General features: G+C 44.0%; 1 protein-coding gene across 2 annotated transcripts in view; it reads right to left on the reverse strand.

Moving 5' to 3' along the window:
• Positions 1-27,750, reverse strand: part of slc12a2 (solute carrier family 12 member 2) — a 245,127-nt gene that overhangs the window by 73,975 nt on the left and 143,402 nt on the right. For both annotated transcript variants that reach the window (XM_068030181.1, XM_068030180.1), the window contains exons 11-13: positions 9,695-9,802; positions 7,873-7,996; positions 4,192-4,293 (exon numbers count right to left, since the gene is read on the reverse strand). In XM_068030181.1, the coding sequence (XP_067886282.1) occupies positions 4,192-4,293; positions 7,873-7,996; positions 9,695-9,802 (334 nt within the window). The remainder of the gene's footprint in view (positions 1-4,191; positions 4,294-7,872; positions 7,997-9,694; positions 9,803-27,750) is intronic.

Here is a 27,750-nt window from a genome sequence, read left to right on the forward strand (position 1 = left end):
CCCAACTCCAGAAAAGAATGTAAAATCTGCTCCGGCTGCAGCCGATGGGGGCAGAGGTCAAGGAGGACCTCCAAGAGGTGAAGAGCCTGCAGGCCTCGCTCTTTGACACGGAGGCCTCCAAGATCATCTTCCGGTCCAGAGTCCGCTCCGTTGAGCAGGAGGAGACGTGCTCGCGTTACTTCTTCCAAAAGGTACCAGAGAGAGCTCTGTGATCAGCAGACTGAAGGAAGAGGATGGCTCAGTAACATCTTCGCAGTCCGACATACTAAGGATCAGCAAATCCTTTTATGCTGGGCTGTATGACGTGAAGCCCACAGACAGCAAAGCCTCCCAGTCCTTCCTGTCATCTATCACAGAGGTCTTAGATGACAGCACGAGGGAGAGACTGAACAAGCCGCTAACTCTGGACGAGCTGACAAATGCCATCAGGTCCTTTGAGACGAGTAAAACTCCCGGAAACGACAGCTTACTGGTTGAGTTGTATTCGGCTATGTGGGACTGGGTCAGTCCAGACCTGCTGGAAGTATACGAGAATCCATGAGGAAAGGCATCATCACCCTCATCTACAAGCGGAACAGGGACAGGGTGGAAACCAGAAATTGGCAGCCCACCTCACTGCTTAATGTTGACTACAAGATTCTGTCCAAAGTCATCGCCAGTCGGATCAAGTCTGTTCTGGAGTTGATGATTCACCCTAACCAGACCTGCACTGCACCCGGCAGGAAGATCCCTGATAATCTCACGCTACTCAGGGATATGATAGTCATCGGCTTGGACCAGGAGAAGGCTTTTGACAGGATATCGCACACCTTCGTGATGGATGTGCTCTCCAAAATTGGGTTTAGTTTAGTTTAGATACAGCACTGAAACAGGCCCTTCGGCCCACCAAGTCTGTGCCGACCATCAACCACCCATTTTATACTAATTCCATATTCCTACCACATCCCCACCTGTCCCTAAATTTCCCTACCACCTACTTATACTAGGGGCAATTTATAATGTCCAATTAACCTATCAACCAGCAAGTCTTTGGCATGTGGGAGGAAACCGGAGCACCCGGAGGAAACCCACGCAGACACAGGGAGAACTTGCAAACTCCACACAGGTAGTACCCAGAATTGAACCCGGGTCGCTGGAGCTGTGAGGCTGCGGTGCTAACCACTGCGCCGAGGGAATCTGCAATTGGATCAAACTGTTCTACACAAACATCAGTAGCGTAGCTTCTATCAATGGGTGGGAATCAGAAAGTTTCCCGATCCAATCTGGAATCAGACAGGGCTGTCCTCTCTCCCGTCTTGTTTGTTTATTGTATCGAACCTTTTGCGGAGTCCATTGGGAAGGATGCAGGCATAAGAGGGGTGACAATCCCAGGCAGCGGAGGCACTCAGGTAAAAAACCTCCCTGTACGTGGACAACGTCACCGTCTCCTGCTCGGATCCGCTGTCCGTTCACATACTGATGAGCATCTGCGACCAGTTTGAACTGGCCTCGGGAGCCAAAGTCAACCACGGCAAGAGTGAGGCCATGTTCTTTGGGAACTGGGCCGACCGATCCTTTGTCCCCTTCACCATCAGGTTAGACTACCTGAAGGTGCTGGGAATATGGTTCAGAAGGGCTGGGGCGTGCACCAAAAACTGGAAGGAGCGAGTAGCCAGGATACACCATAAGCTGAGCACGTGGGAGCAGCGATCTCTCTCCATTGTGGTTAAGAACCTGGTCATCAGGTGCGAGGCGCTCACGTTGTTGCTGCAAGTGGCGCAGGTCTGGCCCATAGCCCACTCTTGCACCGTGACGGTCACCCAAGCCATTTTCTGCTTTATCTGGAGATCCAAAATGGACCGGGTCTGGAGGGACACTTTGTTCAAACCTGTGGATAAGGCAGGAAAATTGCACCCAACGTCGCCCTCATCCCGGTGACCACCTTCATGTGCGGCTGCATCAAGCTGCGCGTACAGCCCTAGTACTCAACACCAAGTGTCACTACGTGCTGAGGTTCGATTTGTCCCTGGTGTTCGAAGGATGGATCTGGTCACATTGCCGCAGAACGCTCCATCCAGTTGGACCGTGCCGTACACATATCCTTCGCGGGGGATCCTGTTGGATGGCTCCCCAAGCAGACTGCCGAAGTCATTTGACAGAATGCCTCATCACCAGAACTTTCAAACAAGCACCAAGACGTAGCTTGGCTGGTGGTGAGTAGGGCCCTTCCAGTCAGATCCGAACTGCATGCCCGGAGTCTCACCCCCTCCACAGGAACCAGCAACCCTTCACCCCAGAAAGACCATCAGTGATAAAAACGAGAGAGAGAGAAAGACACAAAGTGCAAGGAGAAGGAAAAGGATGCTGAAACAAGCTGCCAAATGCCAACACTCTGCCCCGAGACACCTCCTCAGCAGACAGATTCCATGGAAGAGGAGCCAGCAGAGGGTCAACCGGGAGAATGACAAGTGATTAAAAGGAAAGCCACAAACACAATGACAAAAAAAGGGAACAAGCCACCGTTCAAACAAATGGCAAAATGTGGTTCATGTCCCAGACGACAACTACTGTGCCTCAATGGATGAGGAAGATCAAGAAAGCCGCCAAAGAAAGTGGCAAAAGGCAAAGGAGGTAAAAGGAGAAGAACCACCCCCCCCCAGCTCCAATACACCAGCGCATCCCAACTCCAAAGTACCAAGTCCAATGAAGCACCCAGCTACAGAGCAGAGCTGTGAGAACAGAGAGGCGCCCAGTGGACCACAGCTCTGGGAATTCTGTGATAACGGACAGAGAGGAACGACAGCATCAATGGAGAACAGTCCAAATCTCCCTGCTTAGACAACCACCCCCCAACCCCCATGATGTCATCCCGGTTGTAGCAGCCTCCTGTGGGTAACCAATATGGTTATTTCAGCCATGCGACAGTTTGCAAAAGTAATCAGTATGCAAGAACATACCCAAGGGCTGGGACTAGCACAGACAACTGGACTGGTAACCTATACACAGTTTAAACAGGTATAAAAAGATAGTCTCCATTAATGTGTGCAGCGTTAAGTCCACTACGCGATGCGTTTCGATCCTGGGGTACCTCACCAAGCTCAAAACCGACTTGCTGCAGGAGTGCAGAATACTGCACCTCAGCACCTACAGGTAATGGTTGGGATGGAGGTCCCAGAGGCCATCTATTTGGTCAAGAGGAAATAATTGCGGTTCCTCCAGTCTGGGTATTCTGCTGCAGGGAGGCAACTTCATCACCGAAGTTAAGAGATGGTGGGTGGCAGATGTATTGTACAAAACACTTTGCTCCAGTTAATCAACGTGTATGCCCCAGTTCAAAACAATGAGCAGCTGACCGTCCTCCAGCAGCTTCCACTGTTGCTGGCAACATCCAGGTTGGTCATTCTAGGGGGCAACTTCAACTGCATCATTGATGCAGCTGGAAGATCTGGCAGGGCTGACAGCAAACTGGACGCCACGTCCAGACTCCTGATGGAAGCGATAAAAGACTCCAAGCTGTGCAACATCTTCAGCAACCCTGTAGACAGGGCACCACATAGATACACCAGGTTGAGGCCAGATAGGTCTGTCGATTCCAGGATAGACTTCCTATTTGTGTCCTGAATGCTCACGGTCTGATCCACTGACATCAAGCCAATGTTCTTCTCTGACCGCTGCCTCCTACTGGCCAATTGTCATCTATAGGAACAGCAGAGGGTTGGCAGAGGGACATGGAAGCTGAATATGAAACTGTTGACCCCGGAAAACATTGAGGAACTCAAAAGTATGCAGTTGGTCTTCCAGTGCAAAGATTTGTCATGATAGTGTTGCAAACTGGCACATTCCAAGGCCCAGGACTACGTACTGATGAACGCACTAAAGCTCTGGGCAGCAGAGCAAAGGCTCAATGGGGAAAGGCCACAGTCTAAGGCCCTCCCGCCATAGTATACCATGGGGCTGGAACTAGTATAACACCCCTCAGGCTGTATGTTTGACATGAAACGTATATTGTAAATATGACCTGTAATAGTAAGTGTAGTGAGGCACCTCAGAGAGCCACATACTGTATAAAAAGAAACTGAACTGTACTGACTTCATGCAAATCTCATTTCAACTGTTGCATAAGGTTCCTTCACAAATTATCAATGAAGTATATTTTTAGAAAAAAAATTACATTCATCCAGACATATTTCACATTGTTGACTAAATTCTTACCTGGAGACTTAGCAAGAGAAGCATGGAACACTGAGAAATTGATCAAAGCATATGAAGCCAGGAAAAAATTGGAAATGATTGGCGCAATAACATTCAGCTCAGCTGAAAAGTAAATACGCAAAAATATAGTAAAACACAGCAAATACAAATTGCCTATTATCAGACCCAAAAAAACATTTAAAGAACAGCTACCATTCTTACTTCAGAACATACATTAATAGAAATGTATCAAAACTACAGCACAACATACCATCCCCTCACAGAAATTATCAAATTAGACAACTGAATCTCATTTAAAATTAATTTTGAAGATGTGAGCAGTTCAATTTGTGTGTCACTTTGGGTCAATGCCAAATTGTCTTTCTAACATCAAAGATGTGTGCAAGTACACAGGCAGAATAAAACAGGTTGAACAGACTAGCTCAAATGCATCATCCCTTTCAGTAAACACTGCAAGAAACGACACACTGAACACAATATGTAAATATCATTCGCCATATCTGTAATTTGCCAATATAGTAACAGTGGCTACATTACAAAAAGCAATTAATTAGTTGTGAAGTACTTTGAAATGCACTGAGAATGTGAAAGAGGCCACGAATGTCAGAGTCAGAGTTATGCAGCACAGAAACAGGCCCTTCGGCCCATCGTGTTTGTGCTGGCCATCAAGCACCTATCTATTCTAATCCCATTTTCCAGCACTTGGCCCATAGCCTTGTATGCTATGGCGTTTCAAGTGCTCATCTAAATACTACTTAAATGTGCTGAGGGTCCCTGCCTCTACCACCCCTTCAGGTAGTGTGTTCCAGATTCCAACCACCCTCTGGGTGAAAACATTTTTCCTCTCTTCTAAAATTATTGACCCTTACCTTAAATCTACACCCCCTGGTTATTAACATCTCTGCTAAGGGAGGAAGTTTCTTCCCATCTACCCTAACAATGCCCCTCCCCCTCAGCCTTCTCTGCTCTCAGGAAAACAACCCTAACCTATCCAGTCTCTCTTCATAGCTGAAATGCTCCAGCCCAGGCAACATCCTGGTGAATCTCCTCTGCACCCACATCCTTCCTATAATGTGGGGACCAGAACTGTACACAGTACTCCAGCTGTGGCCGAACTAGCATTTTATACAGCTCCATCATAACCTCCCTGCTTTTACATTCTATGCCTCGGCTAATAAAGGCAAGTGTCCCATATGCCTTCGTAACCACCTTATCTACCCGTGCTGCTGCCTTCAGTGATCTATGGACAAGTACACCAAGGTCCCTCTGGCTTTCTATACTTCCTAAAGTCCTATCATCCATTGCAACATAGAAACATAGAAAATAGGAGCAGGAGTAGGCCATTCGGCGCTTTCAGCCTGCTCAGCCATTCATTATGATCATGGCTAATCATCCAACTCAGTAACCTGTTCCCACCTTCGCCCCATATCCTTTGATCCCTTTCGCCCCAAGAACTATATCTAACTCCTTCTTGAAAACATACAATGTTTTGGCCTCAACTGCTTTCTGTGGTACCGAATTCCACAGGCTCACCACTCTCTGGGTGAAGAAATTTCTCATCTCAGTCCTGAATGGTTTACCCCGTATCTTTAGACTATGACCCCTGGTTCTAGACTCCCCCACCATCGGGAACATCCTTCCTGCATCTACCCTGTCAAGTCCTGTTAGAATTTTATAGGTTTCTAGGAACTCCCCCCTCACTCTTCTGAACTCCAGCGAATATAATCCTATCCGACTCAATCTCTCCTCATAAATCAGTCCCGCCATCCCAGGAATCAGTCCAGTAAACCTTCGCTGCACTCCCTCTATAGCAAGAACATCCTTCCTCAGATAAGGAGACCAAAACTGCACACAATATTCCAGGTGTGGCCTCACCAAGGCCCTGTATAATTGCAGTAAGATATCCCTGCTCCTGTACTCGAATCCTCTCACTATGAAGGCCAACATACCATTTGCCTTTTTTATTGCCTGTTGCACCTGAATGCTTACTGTCCAACTTGAACAGGTCCCACCTTCACTAGAAACAGACCCAGTGATCCAGGAAACTAAAGCCCTCCCTCGTGCACCATGTCTTCTGTGACACATTCATCTGTTCTAGCCTCCTATTCCTATACTCACTAGCACATCGTACTGGGAGCAATCCAGAAATTACAACATTGGAGGTCCTGCTATTTAATCTGCTACCTAGCTCCCCAAATTCTTGTTGCAGGACCTCATCCCTCTTTCTACCCATGTCGTTGGTACCAATGTGTACCTCTGACTGTTCAACCTCCCCCTTCAGAATGTCCTGCCAGCGCTCCGTGACATCCTTGGCCCTAGCAGCAGGGAGGCAACATACCATCCTGGAGTCACGTTTGTGGCCACAGAAACGCCTGTCTGTTCCCCTTACGATTGAATCCTCTATCACTATAGCCCTGCCACTCTTCTTCCTCCCCTCCTGTGCAGTGGAGCCACCCATGGTGCCATGAACTTGGCTCTTGCTGCTTTCCCCTGAGCCATTACCCCCCAACAGTATCCAAAGCGGTATATCTGTTACAGAGGGGGATGGCCACAGGGGACTCCTGCACTACCTGCCTTCCTCTTCTCTGTCTGGTGGTCACCCATATCCTTCCTGCCTTTGCAGCATTTGCCTGTGGTGTGACCACCTCGCTAAACGTGCTATCCATGACTGTCTCAGCATTGCGGATGTTGCACAGTGAATCCACCCACAGCTCCAGCTCCGGGTAGCCAGTAGCTGCAGATGGATACACTTCCTGCACACATGGTCGTCAGGAACACTGGAAGTGTCCCCGATTTCCCATATAGCGCAGGAGCAGCATATCACGGGTGCGAGATCTCCTGCCGTGACTTACCTTTAGATTACTTAGTTACTCCCTTTAATTAGTTTTGTGTTCGCCTGATGTTGAGATTCATTGGGTATAAATTTCAACCCATTTTCAGGTATACAATTATTCTCTACTTCAGGCACTTTACTCCCTGTCCAACCCTTTCTCCACTTCTAAACCCAACTACTCCCTCTCTTTCACTGAGGTACACCTCCAAGATTTCTGCATTTCCCTCAGCTCCACTCCTCTCATGAGATTCACCCAGAGTATGGTGACTGCTTTGGTCAGTATTTTCTCATTTTATTTTAAATTTGTGAAATCTAAGTAACAGATCAAGGTCCACAGTGAAACACACTGCCACGACAGAATCATAGTATGGTTACAGCAGAGAAGGAAGCCAATCGGCTCGCTCTGTCCACGCCGGCTATCAAGGGCAACTCAACTAATCCCATTCCCCCACCTTTTCCACATAGCCCTCCAAATTCTCTCAAGGCATTAATTCAATTCCAATTTGAAAACGCTGATTGAACCTGTCTCCAACACACACTCGGGAACAACCCCAGTTTCTCCAATCTGTCCACATAACTGAAGTCCCTCAACCCTGGAACCATTCTCAAAGAGACAGCAATTAAAAAGCAACAGTCATGTTTTAAAACCGTAGACTGTAGGAAGAAGGGGAGTAAAAATTTGCTGAGTTTTCCTTTCTCACCGATGTAAAGTGTTTGCTGTAGACACAAAGCATTTATATAGACAGTTGATTCTACTTGAACGGAAGTATAAACTAAAGCAATCCATTAGATTAAAATTGTAATTTTTTGTTTTTACAAGTTTGGTGTTTTTCAAAATATTGACTAACCAATTAGGATGAATCCCAGACCAATGAAGAATGTGAGAACATATCCACGTAATGGTTCATTGTTCTTGCCATAACCAACTGAAAAAACGTGAAGACCAGGATATATATTATCCTTACACAAAGCCTGAAGGAAAGAATATTTTTTATTACTGTAGTCCAGGTGTTGAAAAAACTGTATAAACATGTAAAAACCAAAACTGAAGTTTATAAAATGTATATTCTCCTAAAAGTACATGCCCACACTTCCCCAAGAGACCCGGTGGATGAGCTGCACATGACAATTTGACTTTTATCACTACGTACATAAGGTAGCACTTCAATGCCAGTAGCTGCTTGAGTGTCCAAAACCCCACATTAATTTTCTAGATTGCTGTAACACTGAAAGACAGATTGTGAAATCTGTATTTATCCAGATGTGTTAAGACAAAGGTTTGTGGTCAAAAGCAGCTGGGGCTCTTAGGACTGTTTCCTTAATTAAAACGTTGCATATCTAAAAATGAAGGATACAGCTCTAGGTTATGAACCAGGACAATTAAGAAATGTGAAAATAAAACCCTTGGGCAATTGTGACCATAAACCAATTAGGCTCACATTGAAAATAAAGAGAGGAAGAGTCCAAGAAAAAAGTATTGGACTGGAAATTAGTTTACTTAGGAACGATGAAAGGGAATAGTTGAGATGAAATAGTTTGTAAAAATGGCAAATTAGTATGCAAGCAGTGGGAGATTTAAAGTATAAAATGGATAAGATTAGATAAAATATTATGATTAGGAGTAAAGTGGGTGTGTCAAAGACCGGTTTCATGGATAAAAAAGTGTAAAAATTATTTTGAGAAGAAAACAAGGCTACTTCATCTGTGCTTGTTATAGAATAGCTATGTGGGGCCAATTGCTGCCATTGAATAGTTCCGTTGAAAGGTCAAGATGATATCAAACCACCAAACCAAAGTTTCTGTAATTTCTAAGTGATGAAACCTCAATTACATTAATGCCTTTTATCACTTTAGTTTATGTTTAATTTTATGCAGTTTTTGCTACCACCTGTCCATGTGTTTCGTATCCTATAAGTTGAGCAATTTTGTGACCACTCGTCTGTCAATTGGCAAAGGCTTTGCAAAAGTCAGTGTGTCACAAACTGTACTTGTCCCATATACTTTAAATCGGTCATCTGATGAAGAGTCCCAACAGGTTCGTCAAGCACAATCTCTCTTTCTGAAATCAGTGTTGTCTGTTAATGGTCTTCCTCTCTATTCTGCACTGGACTGGTCCCTTATATAGCGTTTTGTTTTTCCACCACCCTAATGTACATCTGTGGCAAAAAAAATGCCAGAGGAAGTGCAGCTGAAATATTTGTTTGTTTACTTCTTCCCACAGTTGTACTCAATACAACAGTGGTGTGTAACATTAGCTATGTGTCTGAAGACTTAATGCTATTACAACATGCTATTGTACACTGAAGTTGGATTACATATACACAAACATCTGTAGAAAAATAAGCAGCAACCTAAAACTAATAGCAATAGCTTCCTTGGTTCCTCCCTGCAGTATATAAAAAATTCCTCAAGTAGGAGGAAATTTTAAAACCAGTTTTTACACTTGGAGCAAATGGCATCTCCGTCAAGTTCATTCACAAGGTTTATGAAATGTTCTCAGAACATTCATAAACCACTGATTGAATCAACTAACCGATAACAGCCTTACATAATCACAAAGGAAAGTTACATTTCGATTAATCTCAATTAAAATGAATATATATATATTTTCATATATATGGACACATATACATACAACTTTCTGCTAAACCTTTGAAGTTGTGTATTTACCTGGAATATTTTGGGAGCACTCACTAACGAGGCTAGGGCAGAAGACAGTGTAGCTGAAAAGATTCCTGCAGTAATCAAAGGTCCAAATCCAGACGCCAGGCTCATAACCTGAAAATAAACCAGGTTAATCTAGAATTAGATTTCAATTTCAAGTCATTCTCTAAAAAGTAGTGCTGGAGAAGGCACAATGGTTATTTAGAACATGTGGCCAGTGTTCTAGACTTAATTTTAATTATAACTACTCTCATCATCCACAACAATGAAAGCTGGTACAAAATAACTTTGGGGGTGGCACGCGGACGGACGGAGGGAGGGAGGGACGCAGGGACGGAAGCACACATGCACACAGGGACGGAGGCACTCATTTGTTTAGCAGCATAAAAACTGTAAACTGTTCCTGAAGGCAAGGAAACCATATGCCATTAATAAGTAAACATGCATAGCTCATTTAGAAATCTTCCATAACTGATGCATTTAACCTCAAAAGGTGGACAATGTACTATTTGATTTGCTTATCAGGAAGCATAAATTACACTTTAACTGCTTTGGGCCTGGAGGAATAAAATGAAATACATATTCCTTTCCTCCCAGCCCTAGACCTCTAGAAACAGCTTTCCATAATAAATCGAAGAACGCCCAATAATGGCTGAGTCATATACAAACATAAAAGCCACACCTGTCCTTTAAAACAGAACACGCTGCTATTGAAGTATTCCGACAATAGCTGAATATCATTAGACATGCTTACAGTCCTTCTGTCTGACATTAAGTAGTCTGATGTTTCAAGTGTTTATTTTCAGCTTTTCAAAGTACCAATTAGAAACACTTCATCGCATTGTTAACATGTATGCATTTTCTACTTCATGAATGCTAAACTGATAATTAATCAAGTAAACATTTAATAAATCAAAAAGGAACATTCATGGGATAAAGTAATAATTAAAAAGAGGTCCCTTGTGCGCAGAGGACTGCATCATGAAGTAACAGGCAGTGAATAGGTTGTCCCCAATATTCCCACAAAACAAAGATCAAAACGCATCCATACGTAGAACTCATTTAGTAGTGAGTAATCATCACCTTTATCAAAAACAATGGTGATGGACTGTTACTGGGTCTACAGAGAGAGGAAAAAAAAACAGCTCGAAACTAGTCAGTGATGTTCAAACTGGGCAGTATTTTTGAGATTAACTTTCCGTCTCATTTACAGGAGCACAGTACAATTTACTGATACAAAAAGAACCTAAGATTGCCCAGGGAGAGGGTGGGAGATGCTCTTTCCTTTTTTTTTTGGTACAGGAAGGGAGGACTCTCATCAAAACAGATTCCCCATGCATGTTCAACATTTTTTCTGCACTCCCTTCCTGAAGGGAGCAGTTCTCTCCACGTTTCTAGATCCAGAGGGATCACTGTCCAGTTTAAAGCATAATTTTCAAAGTGAAGACCTTAGATTATAAGAGTTGCAAGATTGGATTTCTTTATTTCCCCTTTACTTCCTGGCAGATCATTTTTGTCACTGTTGACTAATAAAAAAGGTTTCTAATGTTTCCCTTTGGTTAGCTGGTTAGGACATTTCAATATTTTCACAAAGGTCCCTCAGGAAGAAATCATTTTCTGCAGGGGTTTCTTTGCCTCACCAAGATGGTAAAGTTTAAAAATCACAATGTAATAGCAGCTAAGGCTGGAATTTTACTTTGGGTGGGAGGCCCCGCCCAGTGGCCAAAAAGTCAGGGGCGAGCCCACCTCAGCCGGGCCCGGGAGCCACACTAGTTTTACGTGGCCCAGGCCTGTAATTGGCCTCAGGCAGTACATCCGCCCCTCTGAGGCAGGAAGTCCCACCTCCAAGAGCTGCCAGCCAATCAGCGGGCTGGGACTGCAACCAGGGAACGGAACGAGAGGGATGCCAGCTCCAGAAAAAGGGCAAGTTTGTGGGGCCTCGCCAGGGACAATCGGCCGGGCCCCAGGGAATGTATTTCAGTGGGAGCAGTTGGGGGCCCTCCTTGCTGCACAGGGTTGTCAATCAGGAGAGCCTCCCCCCTCCCAGCCCTCAAGGAGGCCACCAGGTTTTACTGGGGGGCCTGAGCCACCCGCTGGTAAAATACCAGTGGCAGTGGGAGGAGGCCCTTAAGGGCCTTAACTGGCCTGGGGTGGGCAAGCAGTTTCTTGCCGCCACCACCTTCGTAAAATTGCAGCAGGGGCAGGAAGGCGATGGGAACAGCGCCCCTCCGCTTTGCACTCACCCTGCCTCCAGCCGGGGGGTGTGGGTGGCGGTGGCGGCGTAAAATTTCGGTCCAAGTTATCCAAGTAAGAACAGAGAAGATGGTAAAAGGGGGGGATGGGGGGGATGGCATTGTTAATCAAGGAGTATGACAGCGGCAGAAAGGACGTTTGAGGACTCGTCTACTGAGGTAGTATGGGCCGAGGTTAGAAACAGGAGAGGAGAGGAGAGTTTTCTATAGACCTCCGAATAGTTCCAGAGATCTAGAGGAAAGGATAGCGAAGATGATTCTCGACAGGAGCGAGAGTAACAAGGTAGTGGTTATGGGGGACTTTAACTTTCCAAATATTGACTGGAAATACTATAGTTCGAGTACTTTAGATAGGTCAGTTTTTGTCCAGTGTGTGGAGGGTTTTCTGACACAGTATGTAGACAGGCCAACCAGGGGCGATGCCACATTGGATTTGGTATGGGGTAATGAACCCGGCCAGGTGTTCGATTTAGATGTAGGTGAGCACTTTGGTGATAGTGATCACAATTCGGTTAGGTTTACCTTAGCAATGGGCAGGGACAGGTATATACCGCAGGGCAAGAATTATAGCTGGGGGAAAGGAAATTATGATGCAATTAGGCAAGATTTAGGATGCGTAGGATAGGGAAGGAAACTGCAGGGGATGGGCACAATCGAAATGTGGAGCTTATTCAAGGAGAAGCTACTGCGTGTCCTTGATAAGTATGTACCTGTCAGGCAGGGAGGAAGTTGTCGAGCGAGGGAGCCGTGGTTTACTAAAGAAGTTGAAGTGCTTGTCAAGAGGAAGAAGGCGGCTTATGTTAGGATGAGACGTGAAGGCTCAGTTAGGGCGCTTGAGAGTTACAAGCTAGCCAGGAAGGATCTAAAGGGAGAGCTAAGAAGAGCAAGGAGAGGACACGAGAAGTCATTGGCGGATAGGATCAAGGAAAACCCTAAGGCTTTCTATAGGTATATCAGGAATAAAAGAATGACTAGAGTTAGATTAGGGCCAATCAAGGATAGTAGCGGGAAGTTGTGTGTGGAATCAGAGGAGATAGGGGAAGCGTTAAATTAATATTTTTCGTCAGTATTTACAGTAGAGAAAGAAAATGTTGTCAAGGAGAATACTGAGATTCAGACTACTAGGCTAGATGGAATTGAGGTTCACAAGGAGGAGGTGTTAGCAATTTTGGAAAGTGTGAAAATAGATAAGTCCCCTGGGCCAGATGGGATTTATCCTAGGATTCTCTGGGAAGCCAGGGAGGAGATTGCAGAGCCTTTGTCCTTGATCTTTATGTCGTCATTGTCGACAGGAATAGTGCCGGAAGACTGGAGGATAGCAAATGTTGTCCCCTTGTTCAAGAAGGGGAGTAGAGACAGCCCTGGTAATTATAGACCTGTGAGCCTTACTTCAGTTGTGGGTAAAATGTTGGAAAAGGTTATAAGAGATAGGATTTATAATCATCTTTAAAAGAATAAGTTCATTAGCGATAGTCAGCACGGTTTTGTGAAGGGTAGGTCGTGCCTCACAAACCTTATTGAGTTTTTCGAGAAGGTGACCAAACAGGTGGATGAGGGTAAAGCAGTGGATGTGGTGTATATGGATTTCAGTAAGGCGTTTGATAAGGTTCCCCACGGTAGGCTATTGCAGAAAATACGGAAATATGGGGTTGAAGGTGATTTAGAGCTTTGGATCAGAAATTGGCTAGCTGAAAGAAGACAGAGGGTGGTGGTTGATGGCAAATGTTCATCCTGGAGTTTAGTTACTAATGGTGTACCGCAAGGATCTATTTTGGGGCCACTGCTGTTTGTCATTTTTATAAACGACCTGGAAGAGGGTGTAGAAGGGTGGGTTAGTAAATTTGCGGATGACACGAAGGTCGGTGGAGTTGTGGATAGTGCCGAAGGATGTTGTAGCGTACAGAGGGACATAGATAGGCTGCAGAGTTGGGCTGAGAGATGGCAAATGGAGTTTAATGCGGAAAAGTGTGAGGTGATTCACTTTGGAAGGAGTAACAGGAATGCAGAGTACTGGGCTAATGGGAAGATTCTTGGTAGTGTAGATGAGCAGAGAGATCTTGGTGTCCAGGTACATAAATCCCTGAAAGTTGCTACCCAGGTTAATAGGGCTGTTAAGAAGGCATATGGTGTGTTAGCTTTTATTAGTAGGGGGATCGAGTTTCGGAGCCACGAGGTCATGCTGCAGCTGTACAAAACTCTGGTGAGACCGCATCTGGAGTATTGCGTGCAGTTCTAGTCACCGCATTATAGGAAGGATGTGGAAGCTTTGGAAAGGGTGCAGAGGAGATTTACTAGGATGTTGCCTGGTATGGAGGGAAGGTCTTACGAGGAAAGGCTGAGGGACTTGAGGTTGTTTTCGTTGGAGAGAAGGAGGAGAGGTGACTTAATAGAGACATATAAGATAATCAGAGGGTTAGATAGGGTGGATAGTGAGAGTCTTTTTCCTCGGATGATGATGGCAAACACGAGGGGACATAGCTTTAAGTTGAGGGGTGATAGATATAGGACAGATGTCAGAGGTAGTTTCTTTACTCAGAGAGTAGTAGGGGCGTGGAACGCCCTGCCTGCAACAGTAGTAGACTCGCCAACTTTAAGGGCATTTAAGTGGTCATTGGATAGACATATGGATGAAAATGGAATAGTGTAGGTCAGATGGTTTCACAGGTCGGCGCAACATCGAGGGCCGAAGGGCCTGTACTGCGCTGTAATGTTCTAAAAAAAAAAAATTCTAATTCTAATTCCCATAATTTTCCTGCTAACTTCTGGCTTCCTAACAGCTACACAAAGAAAGGAAGAATACTTAATACATACTGGCACCATCATTAAAAAATGACAACCAAATAATGAGAACTGTTCAGGCATTCTATGGTCACATCTCCAATTCTTAGATGATATCTCAAGCTTTGTTTTTCCAAGCATCGCATAAAAACCATTTTTACATGTTTAGACTGTAAAGGGTCAGATGGAGAAGCTGCAATCGGGAAAAAGCAGCACAACCTTTAGCACTGCTTTAACACAATGCACTTAGGCATATTCGCTGATGGCACAATAGTGTTTAAAAATAAATTCTATTGACTACCTCTATTTTTAGCAAGTTAAAAAATCCTGTTTTCCCTGCTGGATTCAAGGACATGCAACGGTTATAAATGCCTTTTAACTTTAACCTTTGCTACTTTATTTTACTCTACTACACAAAATTGGGGGTAGAAAATCAATGAGTGTTAATGCAACTAGAGTCACAAGATTTTAATAACCTTCCAGTCTTTCAACACTTAGATGTAACTACCAATTCTTCCAATTTTAAGTGGAAAATTCCCTTCAAGTTCAAGGACAGCCTTTTGTTCTTCGACAAAAAGGGATTCTAGAAACTGCTCCACTTCTTTCTTAAACTCCTCAGTGTTTACATGGAATAAATTTCACTCTGGTGATCTGCTGCTCTCTGACAGATAATCAATGCCAAAGAACCTTCAAATATGCCAAAATTGCATTTTTGCTATGATGAAGCAGTGTCATTAATAATGTTACATTTTTATGTCAGGTTATATTGTAAGCACAGAAAGGTACTGTGACTCTTTGCATGATCACCAGCTCAGATCCAAATCTTTAGAAACATTCCGCTTAGAAACTTAGGGCTGGATTTTCGTCACGGAGTTGGGAAATGAGCCACGTCTGGTTTTGGGTCAGAAACCTGCCTCCATCGGGAAACTGATTCAGATTTTCAAATGGTTAAGCCCTTAATTGGTATGGAGACAGGTTTCCTGTTCACTTAGAGCCAGTGGGGGGAGAAATGGAAGTGGGTCAGATCAAGTGTGGGGCTCGTGTACACATCCCATGGCAGCCATCACTGAGGCAGCTGGTTGTCCTGAGGGAGAAATTGGCCTACCACAGTACAAGAGAGAAACGGGATGTCACAGGGGAGTTGGAGGGCTAGCACTAGGGGCATGGCAGACCTTTGTTGACATCGACCTGGATCTAATGTTGGAGCCAAGAGGGAGGTCCTCTTCCTGGACAGCAGGAGGCACCTCCCTGTTCAGTGTCACCTCCCTCTGCCTCCAAATCCTCTGCTCACCTGTTCCTCCCCTATGTGCTGTCTCCTTCCAGGGTCTCACTGTCAAGGCCCATGTTACAGAGAGTGCAGCAGACCCCGGCAATGACCAAGAACCTTGCAGGAGGTTATTGGAAGGCACCACATGACTGGTCCAGTCCCAGAATCGCAACTTCAGAAGCCCGATGGCCTGCTCAATGGATGCCCTGCTAAGCAGGTAGCATCGGTTGCATCACCTCTGTCTGGGCCTCCTGTACAGGGGTCAGTAGCCATCTCAAAGGGATTTCCCTTATCCCCCAGGATCTATCCATGGACTTTGGGAGTTGGAGTGAAGATCTAAGGCAGCCATGACTGGCCAAGGATGAAGGAATCATGGCAGCTGCCAGAAATGTGAGTGCACACATGGAAGAAGCTCTTGTTGTGGTTGCAGATCAGTTGGATGTTGAGGGAATGGTAGCCCTTCCTGTTAATGGATCTCACTGGCCAATCACTGGCTGCCTCGATGGCCACGCGGGCACAATTGATGCCCTGGACTTGAGGGAATCAATCACTGGTGGCAATGCCCAAAGCCCTCTGTGCCTGCACAGCCCCATCTGTGTCCAAGTGGATGTAGTCCCCCACCCTCCTGAATATGGCATCCGTGACCTACCTGATGGCAAGATGAGCTGCTGACTGAGATATCACCTAGGTCTGCAGCTTATCCCTGAAATCTACCAGATGAACAGAAATTCAGGATGGCAGTGAACCTTGATGGATGCTGATAGGGGAATGCCATGGGGGCCATGAGGTCTCAGGTCATTGTGAATCAGAGGACAAATGTCAAAGACCATTTGCCTGGATAGGCGTAGCCTTCTATGGCACGGGCGCCCTGTCATTTGCAGGTAGCTGACTCTTGGGCCATGAACCCGATATCTTGGTCAGTGCCTTCTGCCCCTTGCAGCCTCCCACTGTCCAGAAGGCTGCATCTGCTGAAGCTCATCCTAGCTGCTCTGCCCAATGTCAGAGTGGCCTGCTCCGATTTCAACTCCCTCAGCTGGGATTTGTCCATTCACCAGGCATTCCCCAGCCACCTAAGTGATCCCAACGGGCTCACGCCCCTCTCTGGATTCCAATCACTCACCACTGAAAAAAGCAAATCTCACTTCTCTAGCAACGGCTACTCTGTGGCACTTTTGGAACAGCTGAGCTTTATTTTGGACCTCTGCATTAAGCCAATCAGCCCATCCCACTGCCCTCAAGGCCCTCCGCATTGTTCATGCCTTCTAAACCCGGACGTGGTCCAGGTATGGAGTTATCCCCCGTACCCTTCCATTAATTAAAAAAAAAAATCACAACTGCTCCTGAAAATCCTGTTAAATGAGCTCCACAATTAGCTCAATGGGCCATTAATGGGAGGTGTGCAGGCTTCCCATTCCCTCCCTTTAAAAATGACTTCATGTTCTCAGAGGTGGCAGAATCCAGTGCTGACCTCCAAGAACGCAATCTTCAAATTGCACACACTTGCGTTCCGAGTGGCCTTTAAAAACCCAGCCCTTAAGAGTCTGATTTCTGGACCAAGTGCACCGAATTTTACACTTCTGCAATTTCTATTTTTAAGGGCAGGAGAGGGGGTGTAGAGGAGGAAACCTTGCAGAATGTCAAGCAGGATTTTCTCCCATGGGCTTCGGGACCCCACAGACAGGGTCAAATGGGGGTCAGAATCCAGGTGCGATTTTCCCCAGATTCACCAATTAATGGCCAGAGGGCAGGCTTGCCATCCAATTAAGAGTGGCAGGCAGGCTCTCTAAGCCAGAGAGCCACTAGAAGACCCTAGAGCACTGAAGCAGTAGCAGGCTGTCTTTTCAGGCAAGTGAGCGCTCCCCAACATAACATAAAAATAGGAACAGGAGTAAAGCATACGGCCCGTCAAGCTTGCTGTGGTATTCAATAAGAGCCTGGCTGATCTTTGGCTTGAAATCCACTTTCCAGCTCGGTCCCCATATCTCGATTCTTTGACAGACCAAAAACCTGTCTATCCCAGCCTTAAATATATTTATAGGAACATAGGAGCAGGAGTAGGCCATTCATCCCATCGAGCCTGCTCCGACATTCAATACAATCATGGCTGATTATCCACTTCAATGCCTCTTTCCCACACTATTTTCATATCCCTTTATGTCACTGGTATTTAGAAATCTGTCAATCTGTACTTTAAACATACTCACTGATTGAGCTTCCACAGCCCTCTGGGATAGAGAATTCCAAAGATTCACAACCCTCCGAGTAAAGAAATTTCTCCTCATCTCTGTCCTAAGTAGCTTCCCCCTTATTTTGAAATTCTGTCCCCTGGTTCTGGACTCCCCAACCAGGGGAAATATCCTATCTGCATCTACCCTGTCTAGCCTTTAAATATTTTGTAGGTTTCAATGAGATAACGATGGAGCATCTACAACCCTCTGGGGTAGAGAATTCCAAAGATTCACAACCCTTTGAGCGAAGAAATTTCTCATCTCAGTCCTAAATGATTGGCCCTTTTGCCCAAGACTGTGCCCCCTTCTTCTAGATTCCCCAGCCAGGGGAATCAACCTCTGATACCCTGTCAAGCCCCTTCAGAATCTTAAAATAAAAGCAAAATACTGCGGATGCTGGAAATCTGAAATAAAAACAAGAAATGCTGGAACCACTCAGCAGGTCTGGCAGCATCTGTGAAAAGAGAAGCAGAGTTAACGTTTCGGGTCAGTAACCCTTCTTTTGGAACACCGAAGAAGGGTCACTGACCCGAAACGTTAACTCTGCTTCTCCCTTCAGAATCTTGTAGGTTTTCAATGAGATCACCTCTCATTCTTCTAAACTCCAAGATGGAGGCACCCTGTCTCAATTTTTTAATTAAAAAAAGCCTTTTGCAACTGGGCCACATTGTGGAGGAGGAACCTGGCGGGTGGCCTGTGGCTGCAGCTGAAGCCAAACAGGTGGGGAGGGCCGCTAAGCCTGCCTGGAGTGCTGGACTCCTTAGTCTGCCGCCGGGTGGCCGCCTCCAGGCAGCTACACTGGACCCGATGCCTTGGGAGGTCTGGAAGTTAACTGAGAGATTCAAGTCAGCCTGTGATAATTGGCCTCAACAGGCCTTTAACTAGCTCCATTGGCTATCCGCCGCTTGCAGGCAGGTAGCTCTACTGCATACCCCCACCCAACATCCTGCCTCCATGAAAATGGTCTGGGGGTGGAATAGAGCCTGTGAACCAGCATGCTGGCTGGCAGCACAAATTTACCTGCCTACCCGCCTGTCCCCATCGCGGCCTAAAAATTCAGCTTGTAATCTGGGTAATAGCAACCATTACAAAAGCAAATACTGCATATTCTGGAAATCTGAAAAAACACAGAAAATGCTGGAAATATTTAGCAGTATCTAGTCAGGCAGTATCTGAGGAGAGGGGGAAAAAAATGTTAATGTTGAACCTGTGTCTCTCTCCACAGAGACTGCCTGACCGGTTGAGTATTTCCACTTTTATTTTCTAATAGTAACTACTAGCTTGATTACTGTATTCGGCTGTGTTTCAGGGTCATGGCATGCAAGTCAAAATAAAGTAACCAGCTCAGGTAGCCTGTAATTCTTTAGTCATCATCAAGCTAAAGGAAATTAACATATATGTTAGTGATTATTGTCTCGTAAAACATAGCTGGCCATCATAGAGTACACTATAATTCAATTTCCCAATGTTCAAATGTGAACCACATTGACACACAACTCAACAGATCAAAAGGTCTCAGCTTGGAATTTTCTCCAGTTGTGTTTTTCTACTGGAAAAGTGGTGGAGCCTGTCCTCATCCTATGCAGTCTTCCTGCAACAGGGTTGGCTTAATATTTAGGGCTGGATGACAGTGGCATTACCACACTTAAGTGGCTGACCACAGAGGGAGGAAATGTAGCCAGGCTGCAACTGTTAAAAAAGGGGCAGCCTGGCATTTCCAGATCTGACAGAAAAGTGGAGTATTATTTGAGGAGGAGCAATAGCAAGTATTCTAAAGTCTTAATTGACACATCTGTAGAGGCTCTTCTAGCAGATTGCTGGTAGAAGCCTAGTGGGAAGCAAGCCTAACAAGGCAGCAGTCAAGGCATTGTGGAAGGAGGTGGTAAATGACAATCGATGCCATCACTTGCATCATCTTCCTGCTGCTGAGCCCCTTCCCATATTAGGAAGGATCAATTCTTTGTTAAAATAAAACTGTTGCATGTCATCCTGATTGTCAAAGCCTTTCAGGGCTGCGCTGCAGCACTCCCCCAGTCCTATCCAGGTGCTTGAAGCAGGAATTCAATATCCAGACAGCCAGTTTAATTACCATTTTTACTGCACCAAGTATTGTTATAGAGGGTTTTTCTGGTCACCAAACAACCATTCAGACACTTTTTCGGCTGAAAAATCCTGAAACAGGAGACCAAGTACAAAAGCATTGTGGCAGCTTCCCGATTAGCATGCACTTACAAGAATAATGTGGCTGGCGTCACATACCAGTTATCCATTGCGTAAATAAATCTCTCTCTGTTCATATAGTTTCACTGGTTCCTCATATATAGAACCTTTTCTTCCATTGATGGAACCCTGGTTCCTGGGAAATTAAGATATTCTAAAAGGTAACTGCATAAGCTCTGTGCTGCTGGTCCATGAAAAACAAAATGAAATGCAATGCCTACTGATGTAGTGATGCACCGCAGACCAACTCAAGTAGCTTATTTTCCCTGAAGCAGCCTGGAAAGATTCCATGACACAACTTTTACAGCCACCAACAATGCTACATACCATTGGTTGAAACAGGCTGCAATTTAACAGCCAGAGGATGTCAGAATTAAGTAGAAAGTGCAACCTTGTAAGCAACTACCTTGCAGACAGGAAATGCAGTCTTTGCGTATACATTCTAGTGTGGGAGTCTAAATGTAGAAACTAGTATTAATCTGACCTCTTCACTCTACTGCCTGATCCATGGAAAAGCCCACCAACCCAGGACCTTGAAATTCGAATAAAACAGATCACCATCTTCATTTCCAATTTTGCTGCTCCTGATCATCTATCGCTGCTATAGATCTTGAATAGCTTCAGCTTGAAATGTGTGTCATCATTACTCATCACTATGACTTTGTTTAATCATCGACTGCAGTTAAACCTCCTTATGTAAAAGGATTTGCATCTGATGCATTCAATAGCTAAACCCTTTGTGATCGAAGCCATATTGGAACTTTGAGGAAAAATAACAGTATTTTTTTCACTGAAAATATATCAAAGTGTCCTTCTGTACCTTTAGAATTATTACAGCATTAAAATGTTAAGGGTACTTCTATTTCATACAGTTTACAAAAGTTTTCAGTAGCAATTTTTAAAAATGGTAGTAAGAAGCCACTATGATCTTCAACAAGTTAACTAAAGTTAATAGGAACCTCAATTCTTAGCTATTTAATATTTATATACAAATCCATACAGCACTCCAGCAAGAACTACCTCCTTTATATTTGGCCTGTTCACAGATTTGCTTGCAATATAATTAAGAGTGCAACTGAATCTTTTTGGACTTTGAATAATCTGAAAAACAAATACACTCATGCTCCATAGTGTTCGTACAACCAGTACCACCAGTACTCTGGTAATAACACATCAACACTAAATCCACCACCACTGGAAGATTTGTTACAATGCTAAACACAGCCAACACTTCCCAGCTTCTGTTGGTAGACCCCCCTCCACCCCCATTTCTTGAAGCCTCTAATTACTACAATGCTCTCAACTCTCATTGTTTTCTTCAGTCGACCGCACTCAGTTACTGTAACTAGTTACTTTTCCAATAGATCTCTGTATCTACCATTTAAACCCTTTCCTCTTTGAATACAAGTCAACAGAGACCATGACAGACTTCAAGTGTAAAAATGGAGCATGGCTTTGGCAAGGTTCATCAAGGACACAGACTGCATCAAGGACACAGACTGCATCAAGGACACAGACTGCATCAAGGACACAGACTGCATCAAGGACACAGACTGCATCAAGGACACAATGACATAATACTTTAGACATGACAGTGATTGGAAATGAGGCAACCCAGAATCTCAGTCTCTGATCCAAAGACTGAGCATCTTTAATACCCACCTCAAAGAGCTGCCCAAGCCTACCAACCCTATTTAGCTCTCAAATCCAAAAGGATAAGTTGACTTTAGTATCAGTACTGTTAGTACTATAATCAATCAGAGCTGTGGAAATTCAAGCCTTTTTACAACATTCCTGCAAAAGAGCTGTGGAAGGAAAAAGGGGGATGAAATATACAGAGAACAAACTTTGTCTTCAACAGATTCATTCTTACAAATGTCCGACTACAGAAACGGATAATTGGGGCCACTGGCTTTCACAGTAAACCAATAACAAACTGTTCCCTGAACTGCTGGTCAAATGTAGATTCTTTGATCAGCTTCCAGAGGCAAACAGCTGCTTGCCTCTGAACAGCAGTTCTACTATTAAATATCTAAGTATTTTTCAACAATTCAGGTATCTGCAATCAGCATGGCAGGGAAACTGCTCGAATAGCAATGTTGCTTTTATCAGATACCTTCAACCATCCAGCAAACCATGTGACAATTTGTAGTTGGGAGGTTAGCCACATGACTTTCCCAAAATGATAACTGCAAATTTCTAAGCAACTGGTAGCAATGGTTTTCCTTGTATGTTTTGGAATTAACTTATGGTAGCCCAAAATTTGGCAGGATTCATGCCTGGAGTTAAGATGCCTAGGTTTGCAAGTCACTAGGTTACTGCACATTTTGCTGCTGTGCTTTGACAGTTTGAAATAATACAGAATCACCAGCTTCATCAGCTATTAACTGTAATAGAAATGTGGCCGCTTTCCAGAAATGTGGTAGCCCATCTACTTGACGCACTGAAAGATCAAAGCTACTTAACACATTGAATCTAAATATTAAGCTTGCTTTGAAGCTGGAACATTCAGCCCCTTGTTCAAATGATCTTTACATTTTTCCTCAAAGGGAATTGTACAAGCCTTTTTAGTGTATTTTGGAGGTTATTGGTGAACGGATACTACCACCTAGATAGTTAGGGTTCCCAACCCTTCCAGATAGTCAGGGAATATCTCAGAATCAACAATTAATCTTCGAGGAGCTGCTGCTGGCAAACCAGGAGAAATTACACAAAAGTGGAGTTCACAGTTTTGTTTGTGGGACTGGTCACGAGTTTCAAATTCTGGCGCCAAACTCCTCCTGCTCCCAGTGTCGTGAAGCAGAACTCACAAAAGACTATGCAGTGTGGTGAACTCTAGAGAAATGACATGGGCTGCACGAGTGGGAGTTGCCAAGCTTGGATCAAGTCCAAAATCTGGCAAGAGGTGAGATGCATTTCACAAAAATATGTCAAGGCATAAATAAAAGGATTGATTTGAACAAATTATAAAAGAATTAATTTCAATTAATATTTCTTAATTCAAATAGAATACAAAAGACATGCATAACCACTGAACTGCAATACTGATTTTATTTTCTATTTAAAACACAAGAATCTTCAAGGATTTGTTTAGCTTAAACAAGCTTCATTTGAAATAAAATTCTGTCAACATGACACCTTCATATTTAAATGACCATACAAATACCAGTGTGTACAAAAATGAACCCCTGCATGGAAGCTAAAACAGGACAAGAGTTTTTTTTTTAATGCTAACTGCCATAGATTCTAAATTTAGGAAAATAACTTGGACTGATAAGTCATCTAAAAATGCAGATGTATCTTACAATTCCTGGCTTTGCAAGTGATAAGATGTTTACGAAATTAAAAAAAACATATGTTAATGATCTACTTTTACACAAAATGGGCAAAAACTATACGGTTTTATTCTTTTAAAATCGTTGTGCACACATACACTCAAATACAGGGGACACAACCTTAACATAAATGTCGAAACATTTACAAATTGTAGGAAAATGTCATCTGATCAAATATCCAGAGATACATCTAACCAGAATTGGCAACCTATCTCATGACACTGCTCCTCTGCAGGAGTTACTGCCTTCAGATGAAAAAAGGAAGGAAATGGTCAACAAAGTAAGTTTTAGAAAGAGAAAACTGCGCATAGTGATGGAATATTTTGTTGTGGCATATGAAGCTCAAGAGTCAAAAGGAAGTGAGGTTAGGCTCCACTGCAGTGATTTGAGCACATAATCTAGGCTGACACTTGCAGTCCAATATTGAGGGGATCCTGCATTGTTGAGGTGTCATCTACTAGATGAGACTTTAAACGAGGCCCCATCTCCCTGCTTAGGTGGGCATAAATTATCCCACAGCACTATTGAAAGAGCAGGAAAGCTCCCCCAGTGTCTTGGCTAACACTGATCCCTCAACCACCATCACAAAAGAATAGGCAAACGGTCATCAATTTAACCATGTTAATGCAACGTTGTGCACACATTGGCTGCTACATTTGCCGACAAAAATTTAGTTAGGCTACCACAAGATCAAAAGATATGACATGAGCAGGTTCATTAGTGCCATCTTATTTCATCGAAACAGCAAGACCTTACAATGTCTCCTCCCCGTCTCCCCCACTCCCAGAAATGTAGCATTTATTTGCTTCTTAAACAATTTTTGAGTTTTCACCAACTAGTTTATATAGAAGTCAATTCCAAATGTCAATCATTCTGAAGATCATCCAGATATATTTCCTAAAGTTCACTTTTGTTAGCTTCAACAGGTCATCCCTCGTACTAACCTCACACTTTAAAGTAGTTATTTGATTTACCTTTTACACCATCTTAATTACTTTCTACATTTCCATAAGATTACCTCTCCAGACTGAAGGCCACATTTCTCCCCATGCTTTCCTCTTATCTCAGATGCCTGACATTAAGGTTCAACCTTGTGACTCCTCTTTGCACTTCAACCAGCCTTGAATGTTTCCCTAGTTTATTGGAAACCAGAACCCAACAAAGGTACGCTGGGTACAATGTGACTAGAGTACTGTACAGTTTGAACATAACTTCTAATATGGAATGTGGGCATTGCTGGCAAGGCCAGCATTTGTTGCCCATCCCTAATTGCCCTTGACAACTGAGTGGCTTGCCAGGCAATTTCAGAGGGCAGTTAAAAGTCAACCACAATGCTGTAGGTCTGGAGTCACATGTAAGCCAGACCAGGTAAAAATGGCATTAGTGAACCAGATGGGTTTTTACGACAATCAATGATAATCTCAGTAATGGTACCATGAAACTAAGTCTCAGACCGAGACTAGCTTTCAATTCCAGAATTTTATTAATTGAATGCGTTAATTAATTTTGAATTTGAATTCCATCAGCTGCCATGGTGGGATCTGAACCCATATCACCAGGACATTAGCCTGGGCCTCTGAATTACTGATCTAGTGACATTACCATTATGCCACCACCCCCCATCTATGTGGTTCAAGATTGTATCGGCTGTGTTGATTGCTGCTCCACATTAGTTGGATACGTTGAAAATTGGGTCCATTAAAGACACCTAGGTACACTACAATATGCACAGTAAAAGAATGGAATATGCAATCACTTGCTGTAGTTACACTGCATATTCTTCCAACAACCCAAATTAAAAAAAATTATAGGGAGCCTGTTTCTTACTTTCTAAAACATTTTGGAAAAAGCCAAAATTGCTTTTGACCCAAAAGATCATGTAAGGTTTTTTTTTTCAAAAAAAGGGCACAAAACAGGGCAGACTTTACACTGAAATTCTTGAGCTACACCATGTAACTGGGTTAACCTTAGTTTATCATCCTAGCTGTTTTAATAACAAATCTCTAAGACAACAGGCAGCTGTACTTGAAGATTTTCAACATCTAGAAAAATCTGATTGGCACATCACAGACCAACAAGTAGTCTTTCTAATGGTCATATCAAATTAAGCTTTGGCACCATGACATGACATGAATGCCCGCTTTCATCTAGATAACCCTTGCAAGTCTTATGACTGAAAAAACAAACACCCATTATTTGAAACTTCAACATTTATCACTTATTCAGCATTGACTTTTTTTTTTAAATTTAGGAGTATAATGTAAGCATTCATTAAAGAATTTGAGATGTTCTTTGTACTTGAATTAAACTAAGCATTCCTATTTATTTTGTTATGCATTTTCAATAAAACTTTTAACTTTATGCATTACTTAGCTCTTATTCAAATGGCTTTGATTTGCATTCATACACTAGTAATGTTAAAACATGGAGAATATTAGTTTATTTTAAACACTCCACACACTCGCAGCCACAATACCTTAAGTTACAGTTGCTTCATTATTGCAATGATTTCAAACAGATCTAGCCACTCAAAACTGGGTATCCATGAGGCGCTGTGGGTTATCAGCAGCAGCAGAATTGTATTCAACCACAATCAATAACCTCATGGCTCGGCACATCCCCCAGTCTAACATCACCATCAAGCTAGGGGACTAACCTTGGTTCAATGAAGAGTGCAGGAGGGCATGCCAGGCAAACCTCAAAATGAGGCGTCAACCTGGTGAAGCTACAACACAGGACTACGTGCATGCCAAACAGCTGAAGCTGCAAGTGATAGACAGGACTAAGCGATCCCACAACCAATAGCTCAGATATAAGCTCTGCAGTCCTGCCACATCCAGTCATGAATGGTGGTGGATAATTAAACAGCTGACAGGAGGAGGCGGCTGAACAAACATCCCTATCCTCTACAATGGGGGAGCCCAGCACATCAGTGCAAAAGACAAGACTGAAGCATTTGCATCCATCTTCAGCCAAAAGTGCTGAGTGGATTATCCGTCTCGGCCTCCCCCTGAAGTCGCCAGCATCACAGATGCCAGTCTTCAGCGAATCAAATTCACTTCACGTGACATCAAGAAATGGCTGAAGGCACTGGATACTGCAAAGGCTTTGGCCCTGACAACATTCCGGCAATAGTACTGAAGATTTGTGCTCCAAAATTAGCTGCACCCCTAGCAAAGCTGTTCCAGTACAGTTACAACACTGGCATCTACCCGGCAATGTGGAAAATTGCCCAGGTATGTCCTGTGCACAAGAGCCACTCAGCTTCTGACCTCATTACAGCCTTGGTCCAAACATGGATAAAAGAGCTGAACTCCAGAGGTGAGGTGAGAGTGACTGCCCTTGACATCAAGGCAGTATTTGACCAACTACGGCATCAAACAGCCCGAGCAAACTGGAGCTAATGGGAATCAGAGGGAAAACCCTCCACTGGTTGGACTCATACCTAGTACAAAGGAAGATTTTTGTGGTTGTTGCGGGCCAATCATCTCAGTCCCAGGACATCACTGCAGGAGTTCCTCAGGGTAGTATCCTAGGCCCAACCATCTTCAGCTGCTTCATCAATGACCTTCCCTCCATTATAAGATCAGAAATGGGGATGTTCACTGATGATTGCACAATGTTCAGCACTATTTCAGATACCGAAGCAGTTCGTGTCCATATGCAAAACCTGGACAACATCCAGGCTTGGGCTGATAAATGGCAAGTAAAATTTGCGCCAAACAAGTGCCAGGCGATGACCATCTCCCCATGACATTCAATGGGATTATGATCACTGAGTCCCCAAATATCAACATTCTGGAGGTTACCATTGATCAGAAATATAAATACTGTGGCTACAAGTGCAGGTCAGAGACTGGGAACCCTGTGGCGAGTAACTCACCTCCTGACTCCCCAAAGCATGTCCACCATCTACAAGGCACAAGTCAGGAGTGTGATGGAATAGTCTCCACTTGCCTGGATGGGTGCAGCTCCAACAACA

This window comes from Heterodontus francisci, chromosome 4 (genome assembly GCF_036365525.1).
Source record: "Heterodontus francisci isolate sHetFra1 chromosome 4, sHetFra1.hap1, whole genome shotgun sequence".
In the NCBI taxonomy this organism is placed as follows: Eukaryota; Metazoa; Chordata; class Chondrichthyes; order Heterodontiformes; family Heterodontidae; genus Heterodontus; species Heterodontus francisci.